The 25014-nt window shown below is 37.4% G+C and overlaps 1 protein-coding gene across 2 annotated transcripts in view; it reads left to right on the plus strand.

The window, feature by feature from the left end:
- The window catches only part of RNF217 (ring finger protein 217), a 114803-nt gene that overhangs the window by 76174 nt on the left and 13615 nt on the right, over window positions 1–25014 (plus strand). For both annotated transcript variants that reach the window (XM_036024647.1, XM_028510578.2), the window contains exons 3-4: window positions 11324–11488; window positions 23524–23725. In XM_036024647.1, coding sequence (XP_035880540.1) covers window positions 11324–11488; window positions 23524–23725 — 367 coding nt within the window. The remainder of the gene's footprint in view (window positions 1–11323; window positions 11489–23523; window positions 23726–25014) is intronic.

Raw genomic sequence — 25014 nt, forward strand, 5'->3', positions numbered from 1 at the left:
ACAGTGTTCATTCTGTAGTTTTGAGGGGATTATGGTTTAGCAAGTAGTTTCCTCTACCGTCTCTCATTTGGGTTGTAGGTAAGAAGAGAAGCAGGGAGCAACTGGATCGAGATCTGAGATCTAATAAACTCCGTGTTTTGTTTTGTTTTGTTTTGTTTTATTACTTTTGATAAGCAGAGAAGTTGCTTTGGGCAGGGAAGAATTCAATACAAAATGTATTGATTATGAAGCAGTTAAAATCCACAGGAATGGGTGAGGTATGAAAAATCTCAATATAAAGTTTAAATATTAAGCAATTTTCAAAAAAATAAAGCTGCCACAAAATTGGAGGGTGATTGTGGTTGTTAATCTTCTTTTATAGAAGATACGTAACAGAATATGTAAATAATCCCTGTGTTTTATATTGCACAGAATTTCCGGGGCTAATTCAAACAATTTCTGAAGCAATGACTTGACTATTCAGCATAAGATTTACATAACATTTTTCATCATTAAACTCCAAGCACTCACGTTAACATGAACTACCCGATTTACATGTCTGTACCTGTCTGGATGTTATGAGTCGGGACACAGATACTCCAACATAACAACTGAGACATTCATGATTACAGTAGCATCCTAAACCAACTAAGATCTTTGTTCTTTGCGGTGAACCAATGACTATTTTTTAGATTTTCTATATTTTTAATCCCATTTCCCCAAAACAGAGCCTATTTCTAAATTGATATAGTTCATCCAACTTTAAGAGAAGTGAATTCAAGTGCTCAAATGCAGAATCAGAAAAAAAATAAGGTTGCATTAATGTGTAACATGTCTGAGCAATTTCAATCTCTTTATGTTATTTACAGCCTAAAGCAAGTTTTGGATCTATTTAATAAAACCTTTATAATGTATATTTCAATTTTTTTTTGAGTCATTGAGTTACAATATCTTGATCCAAAATATCATGTTTTGGGCATTCATTATGGCTTCTGATGTCAATTCAGATGCATTTAGCATAGAAAATTAAAGTTGATGGGCCCTAGATGGTGTGGCTCAGTGGATTGAGTGCTGGCCTGCAAACCAAAGAGTCGCTGGTTCAATTCCCAGTCAGGGCACATGCCTGGGTTGTGGGCCAGGTCCCTAGTCTGGGGCACACAAGAGGCAAGAACACAATGATGTTTCTCCCCGACTCTTTCTCTTTCCCTTCCCCCTCTCTAAAGCTAAATAAATAAAATCTTAAAAAATAAAATTGCTTGAAAATATCACAACTATTTTAGAGCAAGAAACACCTTTGATTGTATCTCACATGAAATTTGCAACCTAAAGTACCATATTTTGGATTTCATTTGAATAATTTTTTTAAATACCACTTGTTAATTTTTTTGTTCTGAGCAGATAGAAAAGGTGCAAACTGAATATATCAACAAACAGTAACAAGAACTCTGAGGTGCCAGTGTATGCTTCCAGGCTTTTAGTCAACATCTCTCTTCTGGCAAAAGTTTGAATAAATAGTGCTTTTCATTATGTTCTGAACTCTGTCAAACTCATACTATATCGAATATAACAAGTGCATTCCTGAGCTAAGAGATTTCCACTGAGACAACCTTGGCTTTGATCAAATCCAGTTGTTTTCATTCATAATATTTTTCTTGTTGTCCTGTCAACTCTTACCATAAGACCAAAAAGTTTTACCATTCCACTTCTACAAGGTTACTTTCATTTCCCAATTAGAAATCTAATTTCTAAACTAAACAGTTCCTATAATTTATTAATTCAACTCCAACTGCATATCAATAGAGGGAACAAATTAGTGGTAGGGAAATAAAAAACTTGAGGTTGTGGCTTTAATGGCATCCGTGTGATGCCTGGGGACAGACACATCATGAGCGCCTGCAGTTTCTCTTCATAGCAGTTATCATCGGGATTTTGTGGTGTATTTGTACGGTTATTTGCTTAAAGTCTCTCTTCCCCACTGGTCTCTAAGAGGCCAGGTCCAGGCTTGCTTACTGCTGATAACCTGTATCATGCACTATGTCAGGTAGACTGTGCTCTCAAAATATGTTTGTTGAAGGAACTAATAAATGAACAGATGCATAAATAACAGTGTGTATTGTAATAAACATGGATGAAAAATACTGAGAGCATGGAAAAACAAAGGATAGGAGAGAGCAGGAAGGCTTCATTAAAGAATAAACACGTAAGCCCTGGCTGGTGTAGCTCAGTGGATTGTTGAGCGCGGGCTGTGAACCCAAGTGTCGCGGGTTTCATTCCCAGTCAGGGCACATGACTGGGTTGCAGGCCATGACCCCCAGCAACCACACATTGATGTTTTTCTCGCTCTCTCTTTCTCTCTCCCTTCCCTCTCTAAAAATAAATAAATAAGATCTTTAAAAAAAATTTTTTTAAAAGAATAAACATGTTAAACTAAGTCTTGAACATTTGAATTTGTCAAGCTGGAAAAAGTAGAAAGAGCACTAGTTTTAAATAAGATTGAAACTCTCAGCCTGCCACATATTAGCTCTGTAACCTTGAGTACAGTTTCTCCCTCACTTAGTGGTAAATGCCATGAGTGTGTAGTAAGGATTAAATGAGGTCACACATATAAAATTCTTAGCACCATCTCTGACACATCCTAAATGCTCTTGACACATGCTAGAAGTTATTGTGCTTGTCCTCATTTTTGGCAATGGCAGCAGAATGAGCAACCCTAAGTTACTGGGAAAGGGATGAAGGAATCAAAAAGAATGGAGGTGGAATGAAAGATTGGGCGGCTGATGGATGCTGGGAGTAAAGGAAAGACGAAGTTGTGTCTTGAAGAAGAAGAGTGGGTTTGGGAGGTGGAAAACTAATTCAGTTTAAAATGGGTTAATGATGTTAAGTCTGAAGATGCTTTGGGGCACCAAAGAGATTTCCAGAAAAGCAGTAATATTTGGGGGAGGGCAGGGAGGGAGAATGATGATCCTTGAATTCCCAGAAATGAAAAGAGTATCTTTGGGGAAGTAGGGAATATTCTAGTTTTTCAAGGGAGAGAGAAGAGGATTGAAAATGATTAAATAGCATTATTTCACTGAAGTATGGACAGTTCTAGGTTTTCTTCTTATTTGCAAGTTTAAACCAATAAATGATCCCCCTCTTCATGTGGATTTGAAGCGCATTGAAGGGCATACATAAGTCAACACAGGGAACACATTAGCAGTGATTCTGTTTATGGTTTCCTTGAGGCAAAACGAAGAATAGTCCTCACCCTTCTTCCCACAAACGTTAAACAAAACCTTGGTAACTCACAGAATGTCGTCTGGACTCATTGTAATGTACAAGAAAAAAGCCAACATCCTGGGAAACTTGCTGTGTTCTTACTTTATATGTTTAGCATTCCTGTTTCTCTCTCCTAAGTATAAACCTTCTGACTTGTAATTACATTTTACAAAACTGCACGTATACATTCCTTTCTCAAGTGGTAAAAAACTTTTCTAAGGTCTTTAAGAATATAATCAAATCAAGGGGGTTGTTATTCCTAATTGATATAGTTTAAATAACGCTGAAGTGAAAACCTGAAATTCAGGTAACACTGATTTGATCCTCTTCCTGTGTCTGTTACAGAACCTTCTCTGACTTCTCCTCCTTCCTGTACTCTAGGAAGTGCCCCTTTGGAATCGTTCTCCAGACTCCTTACCATCTTGAATTCTATTGACATCTGGCCTAGGTTGGCATTGGCAGAAGTTAGAAGGATAAGGAGAGAACAGTAGATGCACTGCTTCCTCACTGTCTTCCTCAGTCAGTGTGAAGCTCTGGCAGTACCTCCACGTGACCCTGGCTGTATCCTCCCTCATGTTTCTTATTCTCCCTGGGCTCCAGAAACTTCTTTACTCCCTTTGCTTTTTGGCCCTAGCAATGGCAATGGCAGCCCACTTTTTCTGCTTCTGGGGGCCTATCAATTTTTTGTTTGTTCATATCCCAGCTGTACCTCTTCGATTGTACTTCTGATAAATAATTTTCATGTATTCATAAATTAAATAGATGAATGGATGAATGAATGAACAGTGCTTATGCTTCCTTCTCATGAAGATTTTGAGATTTTTTCAATATATAAAAATGTTTAAATCTTTACCATGTAAATATAGGCAGTGTGCTGCCCTGTTCTTCATTTTTTCCAATACCATCACTTTTAGTCGACAGCGTTTGCAAATTGAGAATTAGACTATGTGTCCACCTTGCAAGATCAGTTTAGTTTATGATACACACTGTTTCCTTGGCATTAATGCATCATTGACATCAGGAGCTGATAGAAAATAAATGTTGTTTCTTAAATGATTGTTGCTGGCATAGATTTGTGAGGGAGTGAAAGGTGAAGTCATCTAGCCCAGTTTAAAGAAGCCAACTTAAACAAATAGACTGTTATATATGTTACCTTTGAAAAAATATGTATCACACAGCTATAAGGCAGTGCTACTAAACTTTATTAGGATGCATTTCTCCCTGCAGTTACTAATGAGATGCTTTGTTAAAGTTGTTCTTTGTTGCTTTCTTGACATACAAATTAGCCATAATATTTTATAGAGTCCTTATTTGTGCTTGAACTTCTAATAGCAAAAGCCAAATACTGGGATTCTTTTGATATTTTAGCCTACCTCTGACAAGAAAAAACTAACATAATTATAATAATCAAGACTCACAACTGCCCTAAACTGACCTGCTGGCCTGCAGTGGGACTGAGAACTGTTTGTGTGTGTGTTTTTCTTCACCGTATCACGTCATTCTCTTGGATCTTAAGCACAAGACACAAGCGAAGAATCATTTCTCTCTGATGGCCTGCTGAATAGTGGTTAGAAAATTAAGCCAGGTCTGGAGCTCACCATAAAGTGACCTAGAAGAGGTTAGGACTGTGCATTTTTCACCAGCCGCACTCTGTATTCTTACTCAGCCACATTTACCCTCTTAGGTCTGTCTGTAAGGAAACCTAACGCTGCAGTCATCACCGTGTGCGTGAATCCTCTCTACCTACCAAACGCCTCCTGGGTAGCCCAGGCACTATTGAACACTTTTGTCCCTGTTTGGTCCCCAACCCTTATGAAAGTTTCTGTTTAATTTTCCAGTTTAGTTTCAGTGAAGCTATGAAAAATCAAGGGAAGGGTAACTTGGCCAAATTTGAACGGTGATCTGGGAGCAGTGCTTCATGATGCCCTTGTGTTACTGGCACTGCCGTCAGGGAGAAATCCCCAAGTAGGAGGTAAAGCCTTAGGAGATAAGAATCAAGGCAAAAAAAAAAATTCCGAGTGAGACAAAAACAAACTCATAGATACAGAGAACACATTGGTGGTTACCCAAGGGGAAGTGGGTTGGGGGTGATAAGGAGTTCAAAATGTTGAGGGGTGTAAGTTACATGGTAGAGGATGGTAAGTAGATTTTGGTGGTGATCACTTTGAAGTGTAAGTCAAACTTCAGTGGTACACTTCAAACATGCTGGTAATCAGCAAGAAGTCAAACCATGCTTTCCCATGGAGAGAACCTCCCTCCTCTGCCATCTTGCTTTAGGATTTGATCACTTCAGGAAGGAATCAGTGCTAGTTTGAACATCAAAGACGTCTTTTTTTTTAAGATTTTATTTATTTATTTATTTTAGAGATGGAAGGGTGGGAGAAAGAGAGAGAGAGAGAGAGAGAAATCAATGTGCGATTGCTGGGGGTCATGGCCTGCAACCCAGGCATGTGCCTTGACTGAGAATTGAACCTGCGACACTTTGGTTCGCAGCCCGCGCTCAATCCACTGAGCTATGCCAGCCAGGGAAGATGTCTTTCTAATACCATGCATTTCTTCAGAATATTCTCTTCTTCAAGAAAACCATCTTACATTGTTAAAAACTTTTTATAACTATGAGACCTGCCCATTTACATATTGGTCAGTTTCTTTAGGCAAACCCTAATCTGACAGCCATAAGTCCTTCACGTTGCATGAGTTTTGGGGACCACGGTGTGTTTTGAGAGAAACAGCGAGAGTGTAGGTACATTAATATAAGACTAATTGGACCCAGGTTGGGAACACTTTGGCAAATGTTGGGGTCAAGCCCGCTGAAGTGACATCTCTGTTTGAGCTATGCTAGAACTCTTGCTATTCTCCACTGAACCTTGTGCTCTTAAGCCTCTGTGGTGGGTCCTGAAGTGTGACCCCATCACTCTTCCCAGGGACATTCCACTCGTATTTCAAAATCACATTCTCTCTGAACACTACCCTCTAGCCTTCCCTGAAGCATCTTTCCCACAGCACCCACTTGTCTAAGCTTCTCCTCTGGCAGTTAGTACATGGTTAGTTACCTCTCTGAGGTTATGTCTGTCTCCCTTCAGTAAATTCCTTGAGGAAAAGTATTTACATTCTTTTTTATGGGCCTAACACCAGAATACTTAGTACCTGTTGCTTGAAGGTGCTCAATAAATATTTGTTTTATAAGCAAGTGAATTGATGAGTATGTCTTATTATTGAGTAGTTGTCTTAGCTTGAAGTTCTAAAAAAACAAATTATTCTTGGAAACTGGGTTAGCTTACATTGGAAATGCTAAATTCACACATGGATGTTGTCTAATATTTTGAGTTTGATAGGCAATAATTTTGTGATTTATTTAAAATATTGATTGGGTTGGCCAAAACATCCATTTTTCCCCATAAGTTGTCTCTAGTAGTGCTTAGTTGTCTTTAACTTCACTTGAAACTATGCTGTTAGATTGTTATTGTGACAGCCGTCATATCAGTGTGCATTAAAAAAGCATATCAAAATTGGTGAATCTTTGTGTAGCTATTTTAATATTGAAGATAGAAGAAAATACAGAACATTTTTGGCATATTATGTTTTATTTCGAGGAGGTAAAAATGCAACTGAAATGCAAAAAGATTTGTCAATGTGTGGAGAAGGTGCGATGACAGACCGACAGATCTGACAGATGTGTCAGAAGTGGTCTGCGAAGCTTCATGCTGGAGATTGCTCGCTGGACGATGCTCCACAGTCAGGGAGACCAGTTGAAACTGGTAGTGATCAAATCAAGACATTAATTGAAAACAATCAGTGCTGTAGCGCGTCAGGGATAGCCAACATACTCAAAATATCCAAATCAGTAAAATTATTGGTAAAAATGAAACATGTGTCTTTTATTTTACAGAAAAAAAACCACACGGACTTTTTGGCCAACCAATATGTACATTAAGAGTGTTACAGAATTTAGACACAGAAAGGTTTAATTGGAGTGCTCTTTGACTTTGACTTTTTTTTTGTTTTGTGGGTTATTTTTTTATTTGGCATGATGAACTGTCAAGAGAAAATACCATTTGCTTAGGTAAAGTGGGTTGGTTTAACCTGTCATCTGAGTGTCATTATAGCCCAGATTTCTGGAAGAACTAAAGGAATTCAAAAGTTAAAAATACAATATAAAGCTATTTCACATTTCATGGATTCTGAGACAAGTCAAGATTCCTAACTCTGATAACTTTATTCTTGAAACATTTTCATCCCTGCCTCTTGTAGAAGAGTTTGCACATTAATCATGATGCTCAGTAAAATGCCATGTGGTTAAAATATTTAGTAAACATCATCTGCTAACCTAAGAAGCAATATCATCTCAGTTGCTGCTCATAAATTAGATGTGTTGGCTTTTCTTTGAATTCATGTAATGTCAGCCAGTATAATTTACTGAGTACCTTCCCTGTGCCAGACACTCTGTGCTGCTTAACTCAGGAAATACAAGATGAATGAAGTGCAGCCTTTGCCCTCAGTGAACTTGCAGGCCGTTAGGGAGATTGGACATCTACACATTCTGTAAGACAGATACCGAATCTGGTTGGTACGAACAGGGAAGACATCTTGAAGCGAGCAGCATTTGATCTGGGTAAGATTTCAGCAGACAGATTGTGTTCATTGTTCTTTCTCCAATTACAAGAAGCAGAGATGTACTCTCTCAAGCTCTGTCAGTTAAGGAGGTTTACTGTAAGGCTCCACAGGAAGCCGAAGGGCAGGCAGGCTGTCTCAGCAACCACCCCGGCAGGCCTCATGGAGAATTGGACACTAGCACTGGTAGCATGAGGGCCCCTTTATTGTCTCACTAGCTGTGATTGCTGTTCCCTTTTCTCCTGTGATCTGCGCTATGGTCACTAAGCTGTCCTCTGTCTTTGCCTTCACAGCAAAGGTAGTGTGTGTATATATCACCATTTTCCTCCTCAAGAAAGACTGTCTAACTTGGTTAATATCTATTCAACAGTAGGTGCCCGACTACACAAAACACATATAAGCTGCCTCGTAGGCTGCTTTCTAGCAACTGGATGCCTGTTTTTTGGCATAGGGGCTCGGTCCTGGTATAGATCAATTGTGGCCCAGGAGATGGGGTCACATGGTATAGAGCAGTGCTTCTCAAAATTTAACCTGTCTACCTGGGGACCTTGTTAAATGCAGCTCTGAGTCAGTAGGCCTGGGGTGTGGTGTGATCCTTTGTTTCCAGCAAGCTCTCAGGTGATGCCAATGGTGCTGCTCCCCTGACTGCACCTTGATGGCAAAGATGGAGAATGGTAACCTCTGTGTGAATAGAAGCACTCAGAGAGCAGGCACTCTGTGTGGGAATTTGTGATTGTGAGATTGCATTTCACGTGGAGGAATAAGTGTAAAGCAAGTAACGGAAGAAGATGCCTTGTTGGTGTCTCCATGGGTGTTATGTAAGGCCAATTTTGAACCTGGTTAAGGTCAGAATGCATAAGGCATCTTCAGACCAAAAAGTCGGTATTTAGGCCATTCAGGTGCAGTCTCTGAATAACGAGGTTAATGAAGTCAGTTATTAGTCCCTTTATTTCTTAATCCAAAGCAAAGGAATAGTTAGTTTACTATTTGCAGTGAGAGACAGTAAGCAGTAGAGCCTGAATTTGAATTACTCATCCTTACTTGAGAAATTGATGCAAAACTCCTTTCACAAGTTTGTCACCAAGTCAAACTTTGCCATGTTGATGGCAAGGATTGGCAGTAGGATATGCAGTAGCATTTAATAGCCAGAGTCCCTGGTACTGACACCAAGTGTCAGATTCCTTATCATTCTGGGACCTTAGGACAATCATACATTTCTAATGGTCTTCATTAGAGATTCGTAGATGTGACAGTTCATCCGTCAGTCCCAAATACCCTTGGACCATTACAATGTCTAACATCCATAGAATTCATTCCCAGTTTCAAAGTACCATTACATTCATTCTTCTATTCATTTCATAAATGTAATCTAAGACTGACATTTAAAACCAGAGAGTTATTTTTATTAAATGATGTTAGAGTCCAGTGATTTATAATTATGAGTAATGTCTAGTGTAACAGAACTGAATTAAGTATTTAGACCAATCTGACATAATGGCAGATACTTGAGGAAAAGCAAAATCTTTCGACGTCTTCCTCATTTCATTCATTACCTTTGAAAATTACATTCATTTAGGCCCCTTGAAATATTTAGATCTTTTCTTCATGGTTCAGTGACATGGGGGAATGATCATGTTACATTCTTTTATGATCTGGAGCTCACACATTTTAACTCCATTTCTTACTTTAAATATGACTTATTTACACTTTAATGATCAGAAATGTCAAAAGTGGTTAAGTGGCTAACTAGTAAAATCTCTTTTTCTAAAAATTCCAAGGGTTATCTTAATTTATGTGAGTAAAATCTTGAAAAGATTTTCAAATTTCCCCTTATGTTGGTAATCCTGGAAAATTCTGACTTACCGAATACTTTAATCACATGACCTTTGACTTCTACAGTTTGGTTTTCAGTCATCAAAGGAAGAATGCTGTTTAGTGTGAGAAAGAGTTTTGGCACAGTGAAAAAAATCTGGTCTTGGAGCCAGACATTTGTTGAAATTTCTTTTTAACACATACTTGCTATATTAATGGGGGCAAGTTATTTAATCTCTGAGCCTTGCGTTCCCCCCTCTGTAAACTTGTGGTGTTCTTACCTACTTTGCAGCATTATTTTGTGATACAACTAAGTCATGTGTGTATTGCAGCAGTATAAACATTACCATGTGACATAATTGCAAAAAAAATAAAACATGAAGGTTTTAAACTTTTCTGACAAAAATTATTTTATTTTGATATAAAGACAAGTACTTTTGTTACTTCATCTTTGCATGGGAAGAACAGTATCCATGACATAAGTGACGACTGCAGTGCTTTGAGTTATGAAAGGAAGAGTTGTAGTTATAATTGCCCCTCAATTAATATATATATCGGAACCACCATTGTCAAGAGTAGTTTTCCAAAAAAAGTAAGTAACAATTTTGTATAGTTTACCAAAAGAAATTGTAACCAATTTTTAAAATGTAGTCAGTACATGCACGTATGTTACAATGAAGTAGTTCATATGCAGGAGCTCAAAGAAGACTAATCAGTTATCAGTATTGTTCATAGACATTTTATTAAGTTACTTTAATCAAACAGGTCTAGGAAAGCCAAGTTATGTTCATATGGTTTCAGAGGGTGAGGACCAGAAACACTCTGAGAAGGAGATACCCACTGTCATTCAAAATAAAGGAAGTCAGATAAAGTCTTCCATGTCATGTGGAAAACAGATATTTTCAATGAACACACACACTCCCATGTACTGCCACACAGTGAAAATGCAAAGACATCTTCCTGAGGGTTTTCTAGCTAACAGGCCACAGAACCCTCAAGACTGATATATTTCTAGTAAGATCCTTTGCATTATTTTTTATAATTAAAAAAGTATTGTCCATTATTTTAGGCAGAGCTTCGTGGCAGATGGTGGTATAGCAGTTTACTTGCCAGTGTTTTTTTATTTGTCGAAGTATCTGTGAGGTTTTGATTTTTATAAAAGTGAATGAAGCCATTGATAAGAAGAGCAATGGAAATGCCTGGGAAATTGGGTCAAGAGAGAGGCAAATTTAAGAACAGCCTGAGCGTGTGGAGTTGGGGCATCGTGAGCCTTCAGGTTTTATTCTGTGTTTCAGTCTAGGGGAAAGCCTTAAGACCAAATTGATTTCCAGGATGTCCCAAGTGTTTAATTTTAATATAGCATACAAAGTATAGCATAATTTATAGCTAAGTATAGCAAAGTATAGCATAGTATAGTGTACTTTAGTATAGCATAATTTATGTATTGCATACAGCCAAATCAGCTATGCCAAAGCACTTCTTTCCTCTTTCAATAATAAAAGTCATATTTTATTGTCATTTACATCTTATAGAGGGAAGATACTTTAAATCTGAACAAATGGTAACCTTTTAGCTACCGTAATTTCCCCAGGCATCACCATTTTTATCCTTTAGGCACATTTAGTGTTTCTACTAGTACTTGATCCTATTTTTCCTTACACAGATCCAGTGCCCCACTTGCCAATTCGTCTGGTGTTTTAAGTGCCACTCTCCTTGGCATGAAGGTGTTAACTGCAAGGAGTACAGAAAGGGAGACAAACTGTTGCGTCACTGGGCCAGCGAAATTGAGCACGGGCAGAGGAATGCCCAGAAGTGTCCAAAGTGCAAGGTGAGATAACCTTCAGGAGGAAAGGATAGAAACATTGCAGCTGGATATCACTGAATACTATCATTACAATATTGAAGTGAATTGCATGTATAGTTTTATTATTGCGGGTGTGGGGAAAAAGAATATTTGCTGTTTCATTTTAGAAGAACAATTATATTGCATAACTAAATTGACATTTTTATATGTGAACTATATATTACTATTTGCATTGCATTTGAAATTGAGGAAGGCTGCATATGAATATTGATTTTACACTTCAAAATTTGCATTGAAAAATGGAGATGTGTACACTGGGCAAAGCTATTATGAAAATAATATGAAAGTATTATTTGCAGTTTGCCTCGTGTATTATAATCACTCCTCCATTAGGCAGGCTCTGAACCCTTGTAAGCCTTTGCTCGTCTTTCCTGCTGCCGTTGCTTGTCACTTCAGGGTTGCAGTGAACTGATTATTTGCTTTTTGTAAATATGGTGAGTTAGAAGCTGAGAGTTAAAATCAGTACTTAGGAATTTTACAAATTCCAGTTTTAAGATGCTAAGTTCCAACATGCTTTCCAGATTTTAATTATTGAATACCTTTTGGTAAAACATAGTAATGCAGTAGGTAAGTTACATTTGTTATCTCATTTAATTTTCAAAAGAATGTTGTGAGGACAGGGGAATGACTGCCATTTCAAGATGTAGAAACAGTTTCAGAAATGTTAAGTAATAGAGGAAAGTGAATTACGTTCATCAATAATTTATTGTGATATTGGAATTAAGGAAATTTGCTTGTTATATTTCCTTTTAGATAGTTTATTACCTTAAATCCTGTAATAGGATGCTGTGGACAAGAATGTATTTTCAGAGAATGCTTAATTTGCTGCTTTTCACATAAAATTAGCACAAAAGCCACATCTGTGGGCTCTTATAGCCAAGCGGTAGATGTGTCGTCTGTGGTTGCTTAAGAACGTGGAGTGTGAATGTTAGATCTTAGAGATAATCCCGCAGTTCTCTGGCACCACACACACCACTGCCAAAGCATATGAGGGGGTGGGGCCCGTGACTGCTTGCAAATAGTGCCTGTTCGGAAAATAAAATGACTTCTCCTTCACCACTAATTACCCATTTTCACTCTCCATGCTGCTTGAAGTCACTGCTTTCGGAGTAGTGGTTATCACCCCTACCATTTTCTTAGTGTGCCAAAGTCTAGACCTTAGTTGTGGGGGAGAGCCTGATTATTTAATGGCAGATACATCCTAAGATATAAACTGTATTGGATCCATTGCCCCATTTTTATGAAAAATAACTATAAATTTTGTTTACTATCCTGAGATTAAATTAAAATGTGACTGCATATATCATTTTATTTAAAAATTAATACATTGTCCTAATGTAAATAGGAATGAAATTGTATGTATTTCAACATATAAATGCTCAGGTACCAAGACATTAAAAGACATAAAGAAGTAGTCAATTTTTTACAGCTATTTGTAATGCATAACTTTGGGTTTAAGAAACTTTAAATGAAGCTGAAATGTCATCAGTACCTATCCTATATAATTGTCATTTTAAAATGAAGACAAAATAAGTGTACCTGTACATATCCTTATGAATTTATATAGTTATAGTCCTACAAAACTCAGTATATATCAAAACCATGACACTTATTTTGGGCTGATACACAAAATAAAGTTAAATTCTAAAACAATTGACCTATTCTCATTTTACTCAGTAACTATATAACTAAAAAATAATCCATTATAGTCCTGGCTGGCATAGCTCAAGTGGATTGAGCACAGGCTGCGAACCAAAGCATGGCGGGTTCGATTCCCAGTCAGGGCACATGCCTGGGTTGCAGGCCATGGCCCCCAGCAACCACACATTGATGTTTCTCTCTCTCTCTGTCTTTCTCCCTCCCTTCTCTCTCTAAAAATAAATAAATAAAATCTTAAAAAATAATAACTAAAAAAAATAACCCATTATCTATTACAACCACACAAACATTATTTTGTACTTATCTGTAAAATGAAGCTGAGTTCGATGTCCAGATATTTATAAACAGATTTTCACCTACATCAATGTCTAATGAATTATAAAAGTATAAGCAAGATGGCCCCAGCATTGCAGGACAGCCATAAATGCCAGCAGTAGCCACCTTTGTGACAACAAAACATTCCCCTACCAAAAAAAAAATGTCTAAGGCATTTCCACAGGCTGAGAGACTTATTGAGAGCCTCAGTTACAGATGAACGCTCGGAGACGGCTGAAGTCCAGTGAGCAGTGTGGACAGGGGAATGTTTGCATATGAATACAAGTGGGGCAGTTTTGCTACAGGCTCTAAAGCTTTCTTAGATGATCTGTTTCTTTTTATTTTCAGGTTTTAAGAGTTGCTTTTGTTTCTGCAGCACACTCACCTTAGAACTCAAAACAGGGTGCAAGTTTTGCTGGTGGCAGCAGTCAATAACATGACAAAAGTTTGGGGTCCATGAGGAAAGGTATATTCCCAAATGCCTGCGTAGTGTCTTCATTTGAGTTAGTAGACTTCTCTGACACTGTGTATTCTCCTCTCCCCAAGAGGTTCTTGTCTTCATGTCCCCATCTCAGTAAATAGCAACTCCAGTTCTCTAGCTGCTCAGGTCAAGAATTTGTATCATCCCAGACACTCTTTCTCTCACGCCCCACGTCCACTAGTCATGAAGCTTTACAGATTGTACCTTGAGATGTATTCAGGATCTGACCACATCTCGGCACCCCCTGTCATTAATCCGGTTACAGGTCATCATCATCTTTCTCTCTGTAAGATTTTGCAATGGCCTCTAGACTGTTTTCTTATTCTTCACAGTGTTCTTAACGCAGAAGTGAGGCTGTTAAACATAAGGCAGATCACATCAACCTCTCTCAAAACCTTCCATGGCCCCCACCTCACACAAAGCTAAAGTTATTTCTTATAATGACCCTATAAGGCAGGGATGTCCAGCATAAGGCCCTCAGGCCACATGTGACTCAGGATGACTGTAAATGCAGCTCAACACAAAAGTGTGAATTTACTTAAAACATGATGAGATTTTTTTTGTGATTACATGTCACAATATATTTAATGCGTGGCCCAAGATAACTCTTTTTCCAGTGTGGCCAGAGGTGCCAAAACTTTAGACAGACCTACAAGGTCACACTCTGGACACGCCTCAACACCATTGTTTCTCTGACATCACCCTCTACTTCTTTCATCCTCCTCCAGCGACGCTGTCCTCCTTGCTGCACTTCAGAAACATCAGGCGCGTTTCCTTCTCAGGGTCTCTGTACTTGCTCTTCCCTTTGCCTGGAATATTCTTTGCTCAGATGTCTCAATGGCCAGACCCCACCTTCATGCCTTTGAACAAAATTCAGCATCTCAGTAACCACCTTCCCCTACCTTAATTGATAATATGCCCCTTATATGCTTTATTGTTTCTCCATGGCACAATATTACATACCACTATTTAAAATAGTGGATATATTTTACAGCCTGAGAGCAAGGATTTTGACCTATCTTGGTCCTTAAAGTAGCTTCAGCATTTAGAGCAGTGCGGGTCCTATGTAGCACTAAATGGAAAATTCTTGAATGAACGAATGTCATTTTTCTTTCTTTCTTATGTGGACTTTTAGTGAGAATCCATTATGTGCTCCTTAAACATGGTCCTTTTTCTCATGAATCTCACAGAAGAGGAGAGACAGTAGTTACACTCACAATGATAAAACACTGTCGTACTTCAGTAGGGCTTTGCATAGAGCGAGACGGTTCATGATGAAAGGGACACCTCATTCATCTCGGGGAATCCAGAAAGAGCTGGGTCGTTAGAGATCATTGGACAGATTTTGGCATGATCGACGGTGACGGTATCCAAGAATGGGAGTATTACAATGAAAAGTACGAGAGCACAGAGCCAGGAAGTGTGTGCTGCAGAAAAATAGCCACAAGTACTTTGTGGTTCCCTTCGAGTAACGTTCACAGAGGGAAGTGGTGAAAGGTGGGGCTATACAAGGAAACAAGTCTGAACTTTGAATGCAACATTAAGAAACAAGGATTTTATCTTCCAGACTGAAAAGCTGTAAACAGGGGAATGGTGTTATAGATTTATATGTCAGGCTGGTTGTTCTTGATTATGTGAAGATAGTTGTAGACATCTAGAAGGGAATGATGACAGTATGAGCCAAGCTACAGGTCAAACAGCTGGAGAGGAGAAGGATTAGATAAATATCTTGGTCCTAAAACTGTCTGAGCTTAGACGTGGGAAATAAAAGGAGTATTTCCACCAGATACCTAGCTTGGGTATCTGAATGGATGGAGATACCATAAACTCAGATAAGATATGAAGATGGACCAAGTTTTACTTTGTTGTTGTTGGGGGAGAATGTGGAACAATGACGCATTTGGTTTTTCTTATTTGAGTTTGAAATGGCTTTAAGGCATATAGGCATGGATGGCCAGCAAACCGTCTGCAGCTCAGGAGCCAGGTCCACAGTGGAAATTAAGGAGAGAGATCTTATTGATGAAAGTTGAAACTATTTGGGTATGGAAGAGATTACCTAAAGAGTGTATTCAAAGTGGTGAGCCATGAGTGGAATTAGGGATAGGTGACAAAATAGGGACCTAAGAGAGATGAGAGGAGTACCTAGAAAAGGGATGCTGTTAAAGCCAGAGTATATGAAAGGTCAGAAGGAAGTAGTGGTCAACTGATTCAATGACACTGATAGATACAATTAGGTAAGAATTTAAAAATTGGATTTGATAATTAGAAGGTCATGGATAATTCTCATTTGGTTATTTTAAATAAATATTTGTTGAGATGCTATGTGACAGGACCTTTGCAAGTCTCTTAAATATTAAAAACAATAAACAAGATGAATGTGATCTGGGCCCTTTTAGATCTTATCAACTAGGAGAGTAGAGGGTTTGAGTGGAGGGATATAGCTTATTGAAGAGTTTTAAAATGTTAGAGGGAAAAATGGTGTGGCAGCACTTACAGTACAGGCTGCTTCTCAGTTCATGGATACAGTCTCATGGATGTGCTATACTGGGGATGTTCTGCCTACCTCTGAGTCCTCTTAACTGATGAACTGCTACTTGTCCTTCATTTCTTGAATCAAGTGTCACTTGCTTAGAGAAGCTTCTTCTGATCCTTAGACCAAATCTAGCTCCTTCTATTAAGTACTCTCTTCACAACTTGTTCTTTTACTTCAGAGCATTTGTTCTAGCTTATGAGTGCATATTTATTTGCACAATTAATTAATCTATTTCTACACCTTAGACTAAAGCTCTTTAAGGGCAGGACCTCATCAGATTTTATCAGCGGACAAATAAACATTTGTTCAATGCATGCATGAATGAATGTTTCTTGGAGAAAGATAGATGATCTCAATGTTTCAGTAACATGGGGTTGCAGCCTTCTGAGAAGGTGAGTAAGAAAAGCACTAAGTATAGAGTGTTCTTTTAAGAAGCTTGGTAAAAAGAGAAGGGTGAAGGTAATTATTGGCTAGAAGGTCATGTGGAATTAAAGGAAGGACTTACTAGGATGTGGTGGTACCCAAACTATTGGCAGGCTAATAGCCTGTGAGTGATGTACAGTCACAGAGGGGAAGAGGTGAAAATGAATGTGAAGGAGGGAAAACTGGCATCTGAAAATTTCTGAGAGCATGAGGTGTGGGCTCAAGGGAAGTGTGATAAAGAAGAAAAATAAAATCAGGAGCTAATTTTTAGTACAACTCTACCCTAGAGAATAAGAATAGAACAGTACTCTACATTCGTCTTGAAAGAATTTATGTCATAAATCGATTGTAAGACTTAATTTGAAATATGTATAAAATTTCCTGTAACAGAGAAAACCAGTACATTGAAGGACAATTAAAGTTATCAGAGTACTGGCTTTAAAAAGCTAACATGGCAGGAGGCACCAAACACTATTGAAATCAACAGTTTATCCCTTGCAGTGTAGTCGACTATAAATAGAGGCAACCACTTCTAGTGTGATGTGACAGATGAGAATTCATATCTACCCATTCCCTTTCTTCTTCCAACTTGTATTATTATTTTGATGCTTCTTTTGATGATCTTTTACTTTTAAATAATGTACTAATTTTTCTGTTCAGCAATCTTAACAATTTTAGATGTTAATGAGGATCTAACTCTCCTACAATTCTATTTGCTTCCTCCCATTTCCCAGTCTTCAAGCTGTAACTTTGTTTTTATATTGTCAAATTTAATGACATTCACATTCTATTCTTATGTTTTTTCTAAAGGATGATTCTAACATTTAAAAACCTGTTGGTGTTTCCATAATCAAGCACATATAATTATGAAACTCGGACTACATTTCCTTTTCTGTGGGATCACAACTTCTAGGAAAACATGTCCCTAGCATCCTTGCTCAGTGTCAATTAATTTATTCCTTATTTTGTTATGCCTCATATTTGGAACTTACACGCCTTTTATGTTGTTTTATTTTTCCTGAAAGTTCTCATTGCTGTTCTTTTTGCCTTATTGAAAGTAGAAATACCCACATTATTTATCACGTTATTTAATAGTTAGTTGCTGGGGAATTTTATTGCTTAATGTATATTCCATTGTTATTTTTTGAAGATTTCTTGAAACCAACAGACTTCCTGTACCTAATTGGGCTGATTGCTTTCCAGTATTTTCTCTCAGATTTCTTAAAATCATTTTTGTTATGTGCTAATGTCCTTTCTTCTTGAATTTTATGTTCACCTATTAAATACTTCCTTGCATCATGGCCCCAGAAAGGATTCATAGGAGACTTAGCATCTCTGGAACTGTTTTATTTTTGCCCCTATATATTAATTTTATAGTTGGACAAGAATTTTAGGTTCAAAATATTTTTATTGTATCTTTGAAGGCTTTGTTTATATGTTTTCATTTTTAAAATGTTGATGTTATAAAGAATTGGTATAGTGAGATAAGTAAAGAACTAAGCATTACTTATGGGATATTTTTTAACTTTTCTTGTACTTGTTTCTGATCAAGCCTTCCAGATATCAAAAGCCACTAATGCAAACACATATATAAAAGTACAGAGTAAATTTTTTGGTGATAATAATGTATGACAATTAACTTATTTATTATTTCCTGCTTAAAAAATAAAATAAGCTCTCATTTCTTGGTGAAGGAGATAAATTCTTGCAGGCAGATATGTACTGATTTAATTCTAAAATGGGTTGCATATTTAGCAGTTTATTTATTCTTAACTCTTTCGTCTTATGATCAAGAAGAATCTGTATGAAAATAGAAGGCTTAATTCTAGTTCTATTTCAGAAATCTGTGGACATTTTATTAAATGTAACAATATAAAGAGGGTAGATCCTAAAATATATATAGTTTTATTAATAATCTCTTATTACAGGTGTTGGTATTTCTATGAAGAAGAGCATAGGCTCAAAAATGGTCCATATTGTTATTTCTGTCTACTTCAGTGTAGACTTAATATCAAAAACTCTTATCGAAGAAATATCTAGCATATTCTGAACATTCACCTCATGACTCATAGTGTAAAGAGGTATAAGCAACATTCAGTGATTAAATACTGAACTTGAATATCAGCCATCCTTATTTGTTATAGATGGAAAAAGAAACTCTGTGAGTAATAGCAAAGCAAGTGGCATTTGTGGTTTATGAGTAGTCAGTTGAAACTAATGAATTAGGAATATCTCATCTATCCTACTGTCTACATCTCTTAAGTAAAATCAAAACTTTGATCCTAAATTATAGCCACTTGGGTGGTTCACTTTTTGTTTTAGCAGAGCTAACTCGATGAATGTTTTGAAGCTAGAATAAAACAGCTTCACCGAGAAATAAAATGAAATTTATGTAAATGTAATTTAGGCCTACATTTTTAAGGCTCTATATTTTAAAAATAAAGATGGCATTGTCAAAGTGTGATCTTTAATAAAATATACAGGGAACTCATTTAGCATATGAAATTTACTATCCCCTGGGTATTAGGAGTCCAAAATTGCAACTTGCTTAGCAGATGTGAAAAATAATGTCTCCTGTTGCACATTAACTTGTATCAATTCATTTCTCTGTTAGTATCATTATAATATATTCACATATAATCAAGATATATGCATGATAGTATTAAAGGAAGTACTGTATATTTAACAGTTGGTAAATTATGAAATCATTTTTTCAAGACTAAATTATTGCCTTTTATGTGTATAAAGTATTCAAATTAACATCCCACAAAATACAAGGTTAGTAGTATTGTGAGAGCTTAGAATTTTATCACCTCCTGTGCAGAAACATTATCGGACCAACAATATTTTAGTTGCCTGCCATTTTCAGAATATAATTTTAGAAATAAGACTTCAGAGAGACTGTAAACTGCCATCTTTGTGGTTTAAATGAAAAAGTTAATGTATCTCAAAAGATTTTAGAACCCAATGAAGCCATAGTACACACAGATAGAAGATGACAGTGAAAACTGTAGGTGAAATTGAGGCAAATGGACTGTCAGCGACAGGTTTAACTTATTAGAACAAACTTCCTGTTAGGAAAAAGTTTTGATACTGTTTTAAAGGAACAAATGAGTTGCTCCCCCCTCCCTCCCACAAAAAAAAAAGCTAAAATGAGGAAAGGCTCAGATTTACCTTGAACAGGAGAGCAAACATGTTTGTCTAGCTAATGCAAAGATTATGCTGTCATTTAACCAAGAATATAATTGACCTCGGGTTTTATAATAAACAGACACGAATCAAAATCCTTTTTCTCCATTCACTCTAGCAAATTACTTTTCTAAGCTCTGTTTATGAGTAAGAATACCAATCTTGTGGTATAGTTATGAGGCTCAAAGGCGCTATTCTATTTACAATGCTTGACATATAATGGGCTCTGAACAAATATTTGTCCTTTTCTCTTTGTAAGTCACATACTATGCTGTGTGACCAGGAAATGTTGAGCTTTGTTGTCTCCATTTTAAGATCAAATACAATATACCATTAAAACATTGAGTGTGTGACAAAGCAACCTTTATTTTGGCTGCTCAGCAGTTCTCTTTGGACATGTTCTCACCTTGTGCTCAGGTGGTTTACAGAAGGATCAGAAATGGTGACGGGTCCGGCAGGACCTGGGGCCCATGTGACTCCTGAATGCCATCCCCTGTGCCGAGTGGGTGTGGGCACCGTGATCATTCTTCAGAGTCGCTTCCAGAAATGGACACAACAGAGAGGAAATGCTGGGCTCAGAGTGGATTTGGCAGGAAGCTAAAAAACTTAAGCTTCGCAGACCCTCACCTGAACAAGTCCCTGTTCAGGCCGTGTATCTAGTTTGTGTTTGTGATTTACATTCTTCTCTCTAAAGAGGGACCCTCAAATTAGATCATTTCAGGCCCCGTGAAACCTGGATCAACTCTGACTACACTGTTAGGTAAAAGAAAAAAAACACAATACCATTTTAAAAGGATGGGTTGGCCAGTAGCATAAAAAAGTAAGTTTTGCTCATATTGACCAAATAATGATTTAGTAACCCTTAGATGCTCGTATGCCTTTACCTATCCAAGAGCGTGTTCTGTAGTTCAGCATTTGCCCAAGCATTACCCATGTGGAGAAGTGAGAAAGGGGACCACCTGGCAATCAGGAGGTGTGCACTTACATTGCCCAGGTATTTGGATTTTCATGTTTTTAGGTGGGGAAAGAGAAAGAGATAGATAGAAACCAATGTCATATTGATCTGACTCAGTATGTGCCAAACAGTGGGTTAAGCACTGTATGTGTATTATCACATTTTTATTCTCATGTAAGTAATATCATTGAAATTGAGGCTTAGGAAAAGTCAAGTAAGCTTTATATGTTTTTATACAGTGAATGGGGCCAAAATTTAGACAGAGCTCTTCTTAAAATGAAAACTTCAGTTCTCTCAACCTCCCCATGTAGGTGAGGCTCACCTGCCAAGAATCAAGCAGCCACTGAGAGGGCATGGACATTTAACTTACAATCAGACTAATGATTTTGAGTGTCTAACATCCTGCTAGAAACTTAATACCCTTTCTTTCTTGGTAACTTACCATGTCCTAAGTGCCTGCTGTGTGCTGCCTGTCCCGTGCTGCCCTCTGCCTAGTTATTATGTCTCCAATATTGCCACCATTACCTAGAAGCTTTCCAGATAGTAGGTCGACAGGTAGGTAGATAAATACATAGGCAGGTTGGTATGTAGGTAGGTAGGTAGGTAGGTAGATACACAGATACAAAAATGCATATACTACTCAAATGAAACTTTCACCATTACTATGATGAGTATCTTTTATTATTTTAAAAGTAGCCTTAGAGGTCCTCTTAAAAGTCATATTGTTTCTTTACATCAGAGTTCAAAATTTTCGTTATTTAATCACAAGACTGAAATACTCCATGTGATTTGGAATTAACTTTAAAATGTTTATTTGTAAAACCTATAAAGTGGCTATATTTTGAAATGAATTATTTTCTTTATCTCTTGACCTTTTAATTTCTCTTTTACATTAAAGATATTTTTTTCCTGGATGATTTTATCCCATCTCCACCATTGTTGTCCAGTTGAAGAGTATAATTGTAACTGCAGTGCTACAGAAGCTTAGGGGGCTGCACTGTGCATCCAAGGAAGCAGAGCATCATTTCACATGAAATATGTGAAGTTGTGGGCTGTGGCCAAGGCTGAGCTGCAGAGTCACGCAGCCACAGGAGGGTTGAACTCACATGTTAATTGTGAAGTGCTCTGCATTAAAATACTCACTGAACACTAGTCCCAATGTAAAGTCATGGGTAGAAACTTTCAGTAGTCAAATGGTATTGGGAACATTTTAAATATGTTTTCTAAACAAAGAGCAATAGGTAGGTAGGTAGGTAGGTAGGTAGATAGATGCCCTGGCAGGATAGCTCAGCTGGTCAGAACTTTGTCCTGATATGCCAGGGTTGCGGGTTCAATCCCCAGTCAGGGCACATACAAGAAGTGATCAATGAATGCATAAAACAAGTAGAACAACGAATCAAGGTCTATCTCTCTCTTCTTCTCTCTAAAGTCAATTTAAAAAGTTTTTTAAAAATACACGTGTGGTAAGAATAAGTGAGATGCGACTTGAATGCAAATGCCTACTCTGTAGTGAAATGGGAAGACTTTATCATTGTTTCTGTTTCAATCATATGACTGTTGGGCAGTGTTATCAAACCTCCTTTAATGAAATGCTTAGTTCTTTTTCATGAATGCTCACCTAAGAAACTAAGTGTGCTCTTACTGGAGTGAAAGATGGCTCACTCTATGAGTGTCCATGAGGATTCTGCATCAAGCATCCAATTATACCTTTGAGTAAAATCCTGATTATGACATGGCCTCAGTGCTTGAGACAGTGACTACCACATTGGGTATATGGTGGACTGCTCAAGAATAAAACACTTGTTACATTAGAGATGACATTGTATTTATATAATTGTATACATTGTATACAGTTATATTATGTAAGTTGATGGAAACAACTGAGGAAGGTCCTTCGTTGCACAGATAGAATTATGCACAGTTCTGTCAATGTATTTGCAGATGATAGAGTTAAAAACTAAAATGGTCTTGTGAGTATACTATCATTTCCTTCCACAAAAGGAGCCTTCTCATTCTTGATGTTTGTTCACAAAAAGTTTTACATAATCCTTGCTTTTAAGAAAAGCTCTTTATCTCCTCTTATTCCCTAAGTCACCTTGCTCTTGCTGATCATAGCATAAGCGAAATCCACTTTCTCGGCATTTTAAAATGCCTCGGTCTAGAAAGATAGGTGAGTTGTCTTTGGAATGTGTCAGTTTATGTATTAGCCATAATCAGCCAACAGGATGAGTACCTGAAATGTAATTGAACTTTGCACATGTGAAGTATTTGATACGAATGTGATCTTGGAGAAGATGATTGATTACAAGCAAATTGACAGCCTCGGGAATGCAATGTACAGCTTTTATATTGGAGAAGTTTGTGTTGTTTTGTAACATTTGCCAGATTTAGTTGTTAAAATTTTTAATAGCCTTTCCTTCCCTTTCCCTGTTTTGCTGATACAGATCCACATCCAGAGAACTGAAGGATGTGATCATATGACCTGTTCACAATGTAACACTAATTTTTGTTATCGATGTGGGGAGAGATACCGCCAGCTCCGTTTCTTTGGAGACCACACATCAAACCTCAGTATATTTGGATGCAAATATCGCTACCTCCCAGAGAGACCTCATCTAAGGAGATTAGTGAGAGGGTCTGTCTGTGGTGAGTATCCAGCATGACTTTGAAGAATCTTCCCTCTGAAGTACTCAGGGATGCTAACACTTAGAAATGCAATAGTCACAATAATGCCGACCACTGGCCAGGTGTTCTAGTGGGGCCTAAACCCCAAAACAGGAGAAAGATATCCTCTCTCCCTTTGAGTTTAAAATTAAAAACTTAAGTTTGTTAGCAGGACCTAACTTACATGAGCAAGCAGGTTTTGTTCAAAAAACAAATTATTAATTACACTGCTGAAATATGAAGTCATTAGTCTTTTAAATTTCTGAAACTATTGTAAAGCACTTGTTGAGAGAAACAACATCACATTTATTTTTGTATTGACAATACCTAATAGCAAATCTTACACATACCCTCTGTTCATTCATGGAGGATATGCAATACAATAAAAAAAAAATCCATGCATTTCAGAGCCCTGTAATGGAGTTCCATTGTATCTGTATAGTTGATAAGTCATTGTATATATTTTTATTGTGTGGATAGTTAATATTCATAGCTAACAGTAATGTAATGAGTATTAAATGCCCTCATTGCATACAAACCCAAGTTTGGATATCCAAGTGCAGATTTTTCTGGATTGACCTTTTTCTTCCCCCTTCATCCTCAACACACAATATCTTACACAAATATGCAAACGTAAACACAGATCCCCGCTCTGGCCTAACGCCACCAGCTTTGTGTGAGGCAGTGTTCTTCAGACCTAGCAGCTGTTTCTTCCCACAGCACCGAACTCCTCTGGAATGTGCCCGCTGTGGGATTTCTTCCTCTCTTCTCATCACTAAGAACTCCAGTATGTCTTTCTAGGACAGTCTTTCCTATTTCTGTGCAATACTTCTTAACATCGCCCACATTCGCCTTTTCTGCCTCCTTTTGCCTAGTTCCTTCATGACAATGTCTTTACATCTCTCTTTAGCCCTCCATCACTGCTCTTGCAAACCACGCCCCTCTCCAGAATCCTATGTATGGTAGTTAATCAGACCAAAGCTGACCTGATGATGTAGTTCCATCAGGTAAAAGAGAGTACATGTATTTCAAAATTCACTTTAACTTATGGAGACTGGTGCCATCATTTTCTAAAATCTTGTCTGATTTCTATAAAAATGTCCCTCCTGAAATTTAAACATAATTTTCCATAGCCAACAGAATTCAATATAGTCAAGATTGGTTTTAATAATTTTGAATGATTTTGTTTATTTGCTTATAATGGTATATACTATAATTTTATAACCGATATTTACTGATTAGTTAAGCGGATTTGGGAGGGATAGCCAGGT

The sequence above is a fragment of the Phyllostomus discolor genome, chromosome 4 (genome assembly GCF_004126475.2).
Source record: "Phyllostomus discolor isolate MPI-MPIP mPhyDis1 chromosome 4, mPhyDis1.pri.v3, whole genome shotgun sequence".
Taxonomy (NCBI): domain Eukaryota; kingdom Metazoa; phylum Chordata; class Mammalia; order Chiroptera; family Phyllostomidae; genus Phyllostomus; species Phyllostomus discolor.